This window comes from Bactrocera neohumeralis, chromosome 3, assembly GCF_024586455.1.
Source record: "Bactrocera neohumeralis isolate Rockhampton chromosome 3, APGP_CSIRO_Bneo_wtdbg2-racon-allhic-juicebox.fasta_v2, whole genome shotgun sequence".
In the NCBI taxonomy this organism is placed as follows: Eukaryota; Metazoa; Arthropoda; class Insecta; order Diptera; family Tephritidae; genus Bactrocera; species Bactrocera neohumeralis.
The window spans coordinates 77788750-77802877 of record NC_065920.1 but is presented as its reverse complement, the minus strand read 5'-3'; the positions used below and the strand labels follow the sequence as shown (position 1 = coordinate 77802877).

The window sequence follows — 14128 nt, the reverse complement described above, 5'->3', positions numbered from 1 at the left end:
TATTTCTTAGTATAAACAAAACAAAAATATGTTGAAGTCTGATTAGAAATACGAAAAGACTTTTTCGACTAACCAGTATTACGAGGAATAATATCCCTAATATACAAAACAGGATTTTTAGTTATGTTTTAAAATATAAGCTGCGATGGGAATGTATTAGATAGCATTTCCATCAAGAAAAAATATCCTTCGTAATCTAGATTTGTAAAAAAAATTATTATACTTTTAAACTGGCAAAAAAAGGATTTCGTACTAAATTTGGTATTCTACAAGAATCAACCATGCAAAAATTTGTATACTAAATGATTCAAGACCAAGAAAAAACGTTAACTTTGACTGCAATACTATGGGCAATCGAACAGAACAAGTAATAATCGGACGGTGCAATATGGGAAATATGGTGAGCGGGGAAGGACATCCCATTTAAGCGTTGTCATGCAGCAGTATCCCTTTTTCGTGCTTCTCAAAGGTTTTGAGACCGCTTTTTGCGCAGTGCTCAACTCAATCGCATCAATTGAAGTCAATACTGTTCCTCATTGATGTTTTCGTTTAAATGAATAATAAATAGCGCCGAAGATTTTACTAAATACTTATCATAACTTGAACAGCGTGAATATTAGGCCGAGGTGAAGCATAAACGGGCAGACCCGACGATTTTCTTGATTTTTGATTGCTATATTATACTTTTCATCATCTGTTACGTTTCGTTAAATAAAAACCTTTCTTTTTTTGCCGCTGGAGTAATTATTTATAGGTGAAAAGGCGACTCTCAACGTCCTTTTGCTTTATATCGTAAGGAATCCAAGTTCCTCGTTTCGGTGTAATTTTAAAATGGCTTGTCGTTTCACTCCCAATGCTGAAACTAGCTCTTCTTCCGTTTGAAACGGATCCTTAACAAGGCAACGTCTCCACTTCACCGTCTTCCAAAGGTTTTGGCCTTCCCTCACGCGGAAGGTAGTTAATATCGAAATCATGGCATGCTGTTTCACTTGAGGTATCCCCTCCGTAAACTTTTTGCAGTTCCCGAAGTGGCAGTTGAAGATCTAAACACATTGAACTGCTCACGTGATATATGGACAACCTTTATATTGGAAAGCACAAAGGGAAAGAATTCAAAAAAACATTTAAAGAATGCTTTAAATAAATGCAGATACATATGTACATATGTATATAGAAAAGTCAATATGTAACAATGTACATTTCGAATGTGTTCACACTCTGCACGCTATTTGCCTTGCTTATGCGTGAGAAATTGCCGTTCGGCTTACACGAGCCCAGCTGTTCATTTATGTAGAACAAGTAGTATCTAGATATGACTAAGCGCTAGCAAGCACACACGCGTATCTATGGACTCGAGCGAGTATATTCCCATACATACATATTTACATATATGGCACATAAATAGGCATATGTAAGTACGACTTTGAATATGAGCAATAGTAAATTGTATGTGAAACCATATGCCATTAAGCAGTTAGGTTGTTGGTTGCATGGTGAAACAACATAATAAAAACATACATACATATGTATGTTCAATTGCAAAGCGGCGCTGTGAGCAGAACTCGTTCGGCTGCTAATTGCTGTGCGCCTATTGAAAAACAAGATATCTATATGTATCTACAAATAAATCACATATATATTATAAATAAATAAATAAATAGTTCACATATAACTTTTTATGTAAGCAACCTTTTAAGTTGGCGAAAAAATTGTTAAACTTACATATGCCTCGATTTATTTACAGAGATATGTAGAAGTGCGCATGTAAGTAAGAAATTGGAATATACTACATAAGTATTAAATGTACGTTGGTTTGTGCCTAAATAGTTGTATCGCCATATGAAACTGTGAGTCAAAGAAATGTTTCTGACAAACATACATACATGTACATATGTATATATGTAACGGCATGTCTTGCTTTAGTAATAGCAAAAAAGAAGAAAAGAAAGCAAAGATAACACTGGAGAACAATTAATGATCATTACTGGAGAATACAAATCAATAATATATACTTATATATGTACATATTAAGCCTGATAAATATCAATATAATAATACACCTACGACAGCCTTGCCAATTGCCCCATGCCGTATACGGATAAAGGTGGCATCATAACACATAAATTAGGGTGAGCCAAAAACATTTTCATCGAATTTATGGGTTAAATTTTGACTATATCGTATATAAATAAACAGACACGCTATACCCCTCACACTACAAAATATCCGTTTCAAGAACCGTGTATGTACGTGCTATTGTGACTCGATCTGATCAATTTTTTGAAAATTGTAATAATCCTTTCGTGAAGATAGTTCGTAAAAAGAAAAGGATTTAAATACAAGCACTTCATTCCACTTCTTCAGTTTGTAGACAACTGTATATTATACTCATCGGATCACAACGATTTCTTCAAAAATTATGGTGATGCCTTAGGCAATAAGTTGTACCAAAATTCTTGAAGATATCTGTTCAAATACAAAAGTTTGTATAACAGTCACATTTTATTGTAATCCGATCTTAAAAATTTACAATGAAATTGCACCACTGTCTTAGAAAATAATTCATACCGAATTTCTGGACGATATCTCTTTAAACGAAAAATCTTTCTATACAAGCACTTGATCACAGTTTAGTTCTTAGTCAGAAAAGAACAGAAGAAAAATTTCGGATTAATATCTCAAAAACTGAGGGCCTAGTACGCATATTTACGGCAGTAAATAATTTATAAGTACAAGTATTTTGCATAGGGTCTCTGACATTTCTGTTTTCGTGTTACAAACATCGTGCAAAACTTAATACATATACCCTGTTCCTGATCCTTAGATATTTCTGAGTGCAGTTATCACGGTTTAAAAAAGCGAAACCATTTTATTCGAAATGAGAGTTTTCTTGGCTCACCCTAATATTCGTAGGTTGTATTCGCTACTTCGGACTGAGTAGGCAATTGAGAAGTAAAGTCCTTTCGCGACGAACAAAAACTAAACTCTACAAGTACAAGTCACTCATTATTCCCGTCCTGCTATATGATGCAGAGGCATGGACGATGACAACATTTGATGAGTCGACGTTACGAGTTTTCAAGAGAAAGGTTCTGCGAAAGATTTATGGTTATTTACGCATTGGCCACTGCGAATATTGGACTCGAGGCAGGTTGAGCGGTACGAGATATGCGGCGATATTGACATAGATCAGCGAATTAAAATACATGGACGAAAATACTCTAGCTCTTATATTTAGAAGTCTACGCAGTACCCGCCGGGTGAAGCAGAGGAAAAGGAAGACCACCACCCCGTTGGAAAGACCAGGTGAAGAGGAACCTGGCTTCGCTTGGAATCTCCAATTTAACTGTTAACTCGGCTGCAACCGCGTAAGAGGTTTCTACGCCTGTAAAGAAGAAGAACATTCGTAAACATAAGTATAACATGCTGTATAAAATACCGTAGACATGAACCTCTTTATTGTAGGCAACGCTCTAGTGCCTTTCGCCAGGACCCTTTATGGATAGGTCGAGGCAGGTTGAGTTAAAAGGGACGTCATGGTTTAAACAGTATATAGCGACTTTGTCATTATATACCTCTTATTTATTCAGGTATAAAAACTATAAACCCCTAAAAATTATCCTTAGAATATGTTTTTGCATATACATATGTAAATTTAAGTTTCCTAAAAGTTAACGCGCTTGAGAAACAATTGAACTTCAAGGAACATTCAAAGAAAGAAATCTGATTATTATTTATTTGTTGCTTACTTATTTCATTACATATAGTACCCAACAAACATAAATACCTTAATATACCAATTCGAAATCGATTGTAGTTATGGGCGACGCAGAGACTTTAAAATTTTTGTCTGCCACTAACCTCAAAGATGCCACCAGCTACACATCCACGTCTCTTACGGAACCGGTAAAACTACGCGTTACCGCAGACGACTTGGCGTCAACTCCGCCACAAACCATACCGCAATTTTTCCACGAAATATGCCAAAAATATGCGAGCCTGCCCGCACTTTGCTATGCCCACAATGCAAACAACAGCGGTGACGGTGCGAGTTCAAGAGCTGGGAGAATGGTTACCTATGCAGAATATGAGCAAAATGCGGAGCAGGTTGCGCTCGCGCTAATGCATGTAGGCCTACGTCCGCGCACCGCGGTCGGCATACTCGCCTTCAATAGTCCGGAATGGCTTTATACCGAAATGGGAGCTTTGCGCGCCGGTGGCATTGTGACCGGCATATATCTCACCAGTTCGCCGAAAGCAGTGCGTCATGTGCTCGGAACGACAAAGGCGACCGTCTGTGTTGTGGACAATGCCAAGCAGATGGCAAAGGTACGCGAAGTCAAAGAAAGTTTGCCACATTTGCGCGCCGTTATTCAGCTTTTTGGACCTTTTGATGAGTTTGTGGGCGTCAAGGAGGGGTATTATCGTTGGGATGACTTGATTGCTATGAAATTCGATGCCCAACTGAAAGCTGAACTAATCAAGCGCGAACGAGATCTGGCGGCTAATGAATGTGCCATGCTAGTTTTCACCGTACGTAGTTTCGAATTAAAGCTTAGACTTAATTTTAGTAACATATTCACGTTCACAGTCTGGAACCGTAGCATTGCCAAAAGCAGTTATGCTATCGCATGACAATATTCTGGCACATTCGAAATCTGCTACCTTTTACGGAGATTTCGTGGAGGGCTGCGATGTAAAAGTGAGCTTTTTGCCTTTGAGCCACATCGCAGCTCAAAATGTCGACGTCTTCAACAGCGCAAATACTGGCACCTGCATTTACTTTCCAGATAGTGATGCACTACGCGGAAGTTTGCAGAAAACTTTGATTATAGCGCGTCCAACAAGATTCTTTGCGGTACCACGAGTTTTAGAGAAGATGCGAGAGCGTTTGCAGCAGCAGGAGGCAGAGTCGTCGTGGCTAACGCAAAGTGTTATGAAGTACGCACGATGGGCAACGCTGAAAAGTTACCTGGATGCAGGAAGTGGGTGAGTTGTCAAATAGCGGATTAATTAGCTAAGAGACCGAAACAAAATTTATCTTTTTAGAAAGCCGGAGTATTCTATTAAATACTGGCTAGCCTCTTTTGTAACGCATAAAATTAAAGTTGCCTTAGGTCTCGATCGTTGTAAATTAATAATCGCCGGTGGCGCGCCTGTATCCGCCGACCTTAAGACATTTTTCATTAGCATAGATCTACCGCTACTTGAGACTTATGGTCTCTCCGAAGTTTCCGGTGGCTCTACGATAACTTCAGAAGCACGTCAAATTGATGGAGCTGGAAAACCTTACCCAGGCTTAGAAGTAAAAATCGAAAAGATCGATCATGAAGGTCGAAGCGAGGTAACGTTTTAATGAAAGCCTACTTTGAAAGTAATAAAAATTTAGCAAAACTGTGTTAATTTAGATATGCTTTCGTGGTCGCTACATATTTATGGGTTATTTGAACGAACCAGAAGAAACGAAGAAAGCAATCGATGCAGACGGCTGGTTTCACACGGGAGATAGTGGTTATCTAAACGAATCTGGCGACATTATAATAACCGGCCGCTTAAAGGAGCTAGTCGTTACAGCGGGTGGTGAGAATATACCACCGGTGTATGTTGAAAACCTAATAAAGAAAGAGTTGCCTTGTGTAAGCAATGCATTATTAGTTGGCGATAAACGAAAATATCTCACTATACTCCTGACAATCAAGGTATATTTGTAGACATTTCGATGGTGTCGATTGTTCAATTTTTCTCTACCACTACAGACCGATATGGATGTTAACACTGGAAGGCCCTTGGACACCTTACAGCCAATTTCCATTGAATGGTTTAAATCACTGGGCTTCAACTACACTCGTCTTTCAGAAGTCTTGCGTATTCCTGCTCAATTGGAAGACTTCGATGTAGCAACAATAGAAGTGCATCCAGAACCAAAGGTGGTGGCCGAAATACAGACGGGAATCGAGCGTGCAAACGAAAACTCATTATCGAATGCTCAGAAAGTGCAGAAGTTTGCGATTTTGCCACATGATTTCTCAATACTTACTGGTGAATTGGGTAAGTGATCTTTATGGGCCAGTTTTACGTGTTATTTCAAAGACATTTTTTATTTTTAGGACCCACATTGAAGGCTCGACGTAATGTTATTTTACAAAAGTATGCCAAAGTGATCGAGCGCCTTTATGAATAAAGTAATAATAAATGGATTGTTCTTTTCTAACGATTTTTTTCACCAACTTTGGTTGGCAAACTGTGCCGGCGTGAATAATTATTAAAATAGTTTGTGTATGATTAGGTAGGTATTTGTCGAGCGTCATGTTATGAATGCTTATGTTAATTGAATGAAAGTGAAGTTTTCAAAAGGAATTCTTTCGAAGACGCTAATGTATTATGATTTTGGGTCAAGTGTCTTGTTCCGGGCACTATATATACCTATTTACGGTGTGTTCGGTTGATATCACCCTAGAATGATATCCAATGATGATGATTTGGGAGAATATCTATGTTGAATATGTTGAATTTCTATTCAATGTAAATTATATCTATATGTGACCTGGTCTACGGAAAGGGGGCTTAGGTGTCAAAATTGATGTTGATTCGGATGGAAGATGAGATGAGCTGTTTCCCAGAAAACTAGTTTTCGCACCTTAGCTCCCTTTTCGTAGACCAGGTCACATATATGTAAATTAATCTCCTGCCATGAAGCTTGAGCTTGAATCGCAGAATTGTGTTTAACTCCTTGTGATATGGCGGCATGTAATGTACTATTTTTTATTATTTTGTAATAGCACCAGCGACAAAGCCCTTGGCTGTAAACAGTGTTATCATTGTCTCTTTGTATTGATCTTCGGACCTCTCATTGTGTTTTGTTGTGCATTGCTGTTAAGCGTTTATTGATTCGGGTTATGAACATGCGTAAACGTATAATTTTGCCGAGTCATGCTATAACTTATTGATTCTGAAACAGTACGGGTTCTGAAGATACGTAAACTTACAGTTTTGCCGAGTCATGCTTCCCTTTCTTATACCATACGTGTAATATTTACAACTAGAGTATGGAAAAATGTTGAAAAGAGTGTAAAAGTTGAACACGTAACAAATGGTCCTTAGTAAAAGGTCATGGCATATTTTTTGAAATATTTTGAATTAACTACTTGACATATAGATTTGACGATCCCTTTGTTTATCTTTGATAGTCGGATAACTTCATCAAACTTACATAAATTTCCTGTCTCGTTGGGAAGTTTCCAGTAGGTGACTTCAAAAAGTTTTGGAAAGAGGATTAATGCATTTATCTCATAAAACACTTCTTCTAAAAATGGTAGAGCTAATTTAGGTTCGGAAAATCGTCAGGACCGTAATGAAGTACTAGGTAGTGACGGTGAAATTTTCGTGTCTTACATATAATCAGTTACTTTTTCAGCGCCGAAAATTTTTATCCCATAAATTTATTAGACAATAGAACAAACAAGACAGTTATCACAAGCAATCGATGCAGAAATCTTCGTAGAAGCACTAATCATTGGCAGCTTTCAAAATTGTGAAAGTACTTCTATCCTTTATAGTAAATTTAATATAAGTACATCGGTATAGTAAACGGGTTGATATATATTGACTTTATATTCAGAGCTTTTGCTTCTCTCAAGTTTAGTGGTTTTTTATTTCTTGTATGGTATATACGGCCATTAATCAATTCTCCGTTGTCGTAGGCTGCAGAGTCAGATAAGGCATGATGACGAGTAATTTTCCAAAGTAAAAATTTTGTTCTTTATTTTATTTACACTTCTTCACAATTATCTTGCGTCGAAAGCCAGTTATACTTCTTTCCATTTTCCGAAATGTAGAACTGTAGAAATTGCAATATTTTAATGATTTTTAAATAAAACAAAAAGGAACTATGTAAAAATTAAATAAAAGACAAAAAGTGAGTCAAAATAGGTTCCCTTTTTGTTTTGCCGACAATTTTATGCTATTTATGCTTTGCACAAAATGTTTGCTAAATGCCAAATGCCTGTTTACGTCAATTTTCGGTGACCCGGTGCAGCATTTTGGCTGGACTTTCGGCTATACTGCGCTGAATTTTGTCTTCAAGCTTCTCGCGCCTTGCTGGTTGATCGACGTAACCCTTTGATTTAACATATCCCCAGAGAAAATATTCCAGAGGTGTTAAATCGCATGATAATGCCACACACTTGAGTGGGCTATTTCTCGAAAAAGGAGTCGTCAAACCTAGCACGCAATATGTCCATGTTTAGACGAGAAACGTGGGACACCGCTCTGTCTTGTTGAAAGCAGTGTCAATTTCATCAAATTGAGGGACAACAGGTCGGTTAACATCGTGTTCGAACTCTCGCTTTTGATGGGAAAGGCGTTTCCTGTCTCATTTCGTAGGAAATAATCTGCAACATATGGTCAACTTTTGGTATTGCAATTGCATTTTCAGAACCACACGCGGATATGACTGAGCACAATAGCGACAATTTTTTTTTTGATGAAATGGGTCTCATCTGGAAAGAACGCGTTTTGTGAGGAGAGGTCTTACAGTAAGCACCGTAGAACATACATTTTTTTCAATAAGCTCAAACAGTTTCCAAGCGTTGTACCAAAATAAAACATAATATCATGAAGTGGAAAGCTTTACTGAACACACTGACAAAATTGGACATAAATCGTAAACAAATATGGGCGAAACAAGCTGTCAAAATTGTGCATCCCTAATGGTAGACGCTTATGCAAATATAAGGTTGGTATATTTGCTCAGATCTCAGCTTAGATATGCGTTATATCTTTTATATACATGTGTATATGATACATATTACAAAAGGCAGTTATTTTGAAAAATTATGAATTTATTTTTTTTACATACACCTATTTTACAGTACATTATTAGTTACACGTTCAATTTAGTTTCCTTTTTCTCAAGATATACTACTTTGCGATCTCGAGATATCATAAAAGGATATTCTGAATACGTCCAGGTTAAATAATATACATAAGGGTGGGTAAAACAAATCGATTAATTATTTCCAATCATATGATTGATATGATTTTTCATTTCCAAAAAAACAAGAAAAAATAGGAAACTGGAAAGCATAGGACTTTCGAATTAATATTTAAGCGCTACTAAGTGAGGGATTTTTGAGGTTTTCGAGGATCAACCAGTTTTTCAGAGTTAAAGTAAATAAAAATAATAATATTATTATTATTTGTTAGTCACATTACAAAATATTATATTTAACATAGTGTGGCTTATTAGCTGTGGTGGCCTTTGACGCCTACTTTATGAGTAAGTTTAAAATTATTACAATTGGTTGATTAATCTAAGTGAATTGTGTGAAGTGAATAAAAATAATAACTTAATTATGGAACATTATACCACACATGCCAAAGAGTCATCGAACGTCTTAATCTATAAAAAGAATACTTGGGGAAATAGCGCCAAGTATTTAAAAAAAAGCACAAAAATAATGTTAGTACTACATGTATGTATTCGTATATATATTTTTTGTTGCTGCCTTTAATGAACCTTTGACCAAAGTGTCATTGGAACCGTTCGGAGTTCTGTGCCCGCCTCGTCATTGTCTTATCGCTGAACAAGATGCCTGAGTACAACAAGTACAACCACGATAAGAATCCCCAGCATTAGTGGCAATGTTAGAAACCAATCATTCGATGATGCTGCCGGCGCTGCTTCGCTGATAACGGGAGTTGGTTTCTTAGTGGACCATATCACGAAACCATACAACAACTATGGGTGTTTAAGAGTTTTATTTATACTGAAAGTAGCATACACGTTATGATTTTTTATGTTTTTTGTCTAGCCGACCTGATAAACCTATCAACCACAAAATGTGTAATCTGTATTAGGCAACCGCAATAAGTATTCCACCAGTCTGAGTAAAAGATTCAAAAGATTTTCAAGTGTCGAGGAAAACGGTTGTGCGCAAGTGAGTTAAGAAACTATTTTTGGGAAAATATTTATTGAGAAAAAATTTGAGTTTATTTTGGTTTTGTGAAGTTGAGTGAAAAGAGGTATATTTGGCACTATATTGACTGGTGATTAATCCATAAATATCTAAAGTGGTGTTTTTTTAAATGTGTGCTATAAAAAAATTATTAAAAAATAGTTTGTGAAGTCGTGAAGAAAACAATTTGTTTCCAATAGTTTTTGAATTAAAATTTATTTCAATCTCATGAAAATCTATTTAATGCTCTTTAACTTTTGATTTTCTTTAAATAGTGGTAACCTATATAATTCTAGTTTCATGAATATTGTACCTTAAAGATCCCAGCGAAAGAGAGAAATATTTTGTTTTTGCTTAATACCAATTCTTCTGCTTGCTTTCCTTAGTCCTCAATCTTTAATTAAGTTTGATAAATGAAGTTCAAGAAGAGAGAAATACTTTTGTTTTGCTTAACACCAATTCTTCTGCTTATTTTCCTCAGTCCTCAGTTCTGAGTTAAGTTTGATAAATGAAGTTCCTTAAGTTAATTTTGTTAGCACTAAAAATAATATTTTCTTAAGGGATATCACTGTAATGATTTGGTAACCGCTATAGAGTGTCCGCTTTGAACAAAAAGTAGCGTGGATTACGCGATTACCAAAATTCTCAGTAAAAATATAAATAAAATGAACTCAGATTATTAAATAACATTTTCTACAAATATTGTCTCGTTAACAAGAAATATATTTTAAAATAGCTACATTGAACAGACTTAAGCCTCTTTGATTGAAGCTGATAACAAAGCCGAGGAGAAATAAATTTAGAATTGCTTTATATAGGCACTGCAGACTTTAGAAACCACACAAGTGTTAATCAGCGCAATAAGACCGGAACTATAAACACACTAAACACTGAGAGCGATATATATTCTACACAAACAAACTCGCCTACCGCAATGATGAACGAGAGCACAGACGTCTCAACTTCGGTGAGTGCCGTAAAACCAGCCAGCAGCTATATCTCTACCTCGCTCACCGAGCCGATAAAATTGCGCATCGGCACAGAGGGTATTTCCGCCAAAGAGCCACAGACCATACCGCAATTCTTTCACAAAACCTGTACGCGTTTTCCCGAACAGCCGGCACTCGTCTATGCCAATGAGCCGAAAGATCCAAACACCGTCTGGACAACTGTCACCTACAAGCAATTCGAGCATCATGTGGAACAGGCAGCACTTATGCTCTTGCATGTTGGCCTGCAACCGCGTACCTCTATAGGCGTATTAGCTTTCAATTGCCCCGAATGGTTTTATGCCGAATTGGGTGCCTTGTGCGCTAACGGCGTTGTGTCGGGCATATATCCGAGCAGCTCAGCGGAGGCCGTGCGGCATGTGCTTGCCACGTCACAGGCCACCGTCTGCGTTGTGGATGATGCAACGCAAATGGCAAAGGTGCGTGAAGTCAAGGATCAGCTGCCGCTTTTGAGTGCGGTTATCCAATTGCATGGACCATTCGAGGATTTTGTCGGCAGCGAGGAGGGTTACTATCGTTGGGCGGATTTGTTTGCTTTGGAGTTCGGCAATGAAGAGCGCGAGGAATTGGCGCGACGTGAACGTGCTGTCGCCGCTAATGAATGTGCAATGCTAATTTTCACGGTAAGTGAGAGGGGTGAGGTTCACATGACCGGGGACTCTTTTGATATGCAATACCATATTTGACAACTAATGTTGAACAAACCAAATATTTCTTGACTTTAGTAGTTAATTTGTATAAAATATCGTTTACTCCCTTTCAGTCTGGCACAACGGGTCTACCCAAAGCTGCAATGCTCTCTCACGACTCCGTCGTCATGAATGCCACATGTATCAACGCAGCATTGTGTAAATATGGGAAACCCGCTGAAAGAATAGTTTCTTACTTGCCTTTGAATCATATTGCTGCTCAGATCTTTGACGTATATTTGAATTTGGATAAAGGCAGCTGTGTATATTTCGCCGATCGCGATGCGCTCAAAGGCACACTCACGAAGACGTTTGCTAAGGCCCGTCCCACTTGCATATTCGGTGTGCCACGTGTGTACGAAAAGATACAGGAGCAGCTGAAAAAAGTCTTCTCGAAATCGTCGAGTCTCTCACGCTACACGTTGGATTGGGCAAGGCGTGTGACCTTGGAACACTATATGAACAAAAATGGAGCAACGTAAGTATTCAGCAGATTCTCAAACTTGTAATGTTAGAAAAATCTTATTTGATTGCAGAAGCTATTCGCTGAAATTGTGGTTGGCATCCAAGATCACGCATCAAGTTAAAGTCGCTTTGGGTCTGGAGTGCTGTAGCTGGAGAATTATTGGCGGTGCGCCCGTTACAACTGAACTGAAGGAATTCTTCACAAGCCTGGACATGCCGCTCTTCGAGGCTTACGGATTGTCCGAAACCGGTGGTGCTGCGTCGGTAAATCAAATTTACAACAATTTCACAAGTTGTGGAAAAGTCATAGATGGCGTTGAAGTGAAAGTTAATGACCCAAATAAAGAGGGACATGGTGAGGTAAGCAAACTTATAAAAAAGGAAGATACCTGAATGAGCTTAGAAAATCCTTAATCGTTAATATTTCACTCAAAATTTTCAAATCATAATCACACTTTGGTCTCTTATCTCTGCTTAATACAGATCTGCCTGCGCAGCCGCTCTACTATGATGGGTTACATAAATGAGCTGGAGAAAACACAGGAAGTGCTGAATGACGATGGTTGGTTCCTAACAGGCGATTTGGGTTATCTGGAAGCTGATGGAAGTATCGTAATCACTGGCCGTATCAAGGAGTTGGTCATTACAGCCGGCGGTGAAAATATACCGCCAGTGTATGTTGAAAGTCTTGTGAAGGCGGAATTGCCCTGTGTTAGCAACGCGCTGCTCGTAGGCGACCATCGCAAATATCTCAGCATACTGCTAACACTAAAGGTAAACGATTATCAACTTAACTACCTTGCAAATGCAATTACCATTAATTACTTTTTACAGACTGACATTGATCCACACACTGGCATGCCGTTGGACACGCTTCATTCTGATGTAATTGAGTGGCTGCAAAATTTAGGTTTCAACTATACACGCTTATCAGAGGTTTTAAACATACCCACGGAGATAAACGAGTCACAGGTTGCCAATGTTTTAGGAAAACCTGACGCAAAAATAGTGCAAAGCATAGAGGCAGCCATAAAGCGCGCCAACACTCGCGCTCTATCGAACGCACAGAAGGTACAAAAGTTTGTAATCCTACCGCATGACTTCTCAATACCTACCGGAGAGTTGGGGCCAACACTGAAGTCGCGTCGGAAGATCATACTACAGAAATATGCTGCAGTTATCGATCGTATTTACGAATAGGGTATTGACGGCTTTAAATTCACATGGAATCCCGTCTTTCCATTACAAATTACAATCTGTGGGATTTCAAAAAGCTTATAATAGAATAAAAATAATACATATTAAGTGATTGTTCTGAGTTCTTCTTTTTTACTGCCCGAGTTAACAATAGAGCTCCAGTTGTTTCGTCTCTTCGCTATTTGGCGCCAATTGGATGTACCAGGTGCAGCAAGGTGCTTCTCTACTTGATGAAGAGTGATTCTTAGTTGAGACTTCAATGTTATGACTGTCTACAGAGACGAGTGAGCCATCTCACGAATGGTAAACAAGAGGTATTTTGTCTTCGTCTCGTTCACAAGCAGATCCATATGCTTTGATCCTTTATGCAGACCTGGTAAATCAGGTTAAACGAAGCGGATGTACAGACTCTTTAACTCTGCAGCTTGTATTTTTTTCCAGTAATATATTGAAAAAGTCACACGATAGAGATTCGCCCTGTCTGAAACCTCGTTTGGTATCGAACGGTTAGGAGAGGTCCTTCCCGATTCTGATGGAGCTTTGGAGTAGTTCAGCATCAGTGTAAACAGCCGTATTAGTATTGTGAAGATGTCAAGTTCTGCCTTTGGAGAATAGAAACAGGTCCCCTTCCTGCTGTCGAAGGCGGCTTTGAAATCGACGATTTGTGTTGATTTTCTTTTCACGAGTCCTTTCCAAGATTTGGAGGCTGGTGAATATCTGGTCAATAATGTATTCTCTAGGTCGAAATTCACAGTGATGGAGTCCAATCAGTTTGTTGACTGTGGGCTTCAGCCTCTTACAAAGTACGCTC

The 14128-nt window shown here is 38.2% G+C and overlaps 2 protein-coding genes across 2 annotated transcripts; both read left to right on the top strand.

Annotated features, from left to right (window-relative positions):
* Positions 1–3787: 3787 nt before the first annotated feature.
* On the top strand, positions 3788–6241 carry LOC126752498 (long-chain-fatty-acid--CoA ligase heimdall-like). The gene is made up of 6 exons (XM_050463338.1): positions 3788–4533; positions 4592–4989; positions 5050–5344; positions 5409–5699; positions 5757–6048; positions 6108–6241. The coding sequence occupies exons 1-6, from the start codon at positions 3820–3822 to the stop codon at positions 6179–6181; spliced, it is 2064 nt and encodes a 687-aa protein (XP_050319295.1). The 5' UTR covers positions 3788–3819; the 3' UTR covers positions 6182–6241.
* Positions 6242–10706: 4465 nt separating this feature from the next.
* Positions 10707–13425, top strand: LOC126752499 (long-chain-fatty-acid--CoA ligase heimdall-like). The gene is made up of 5 exons (XM_050463339.1): positions 10707–11589; positions 11730–12133; positions 12192–12480; positions 12604–12894; positions 12955–13425. Exons 1-5 carry the CDS (start codon positions 10891–10893, stop codon positions 13318–13320), a joined length of 2049 nt encoding a protein of 682 aa, XP_050319296.1. The 5' UTR covers positions 10707–10890; the 3' UTR covers positions 13321–13425.
* The last annotated feature ends 703 nt before the right edge of the window (positions 13426–14128 follow it).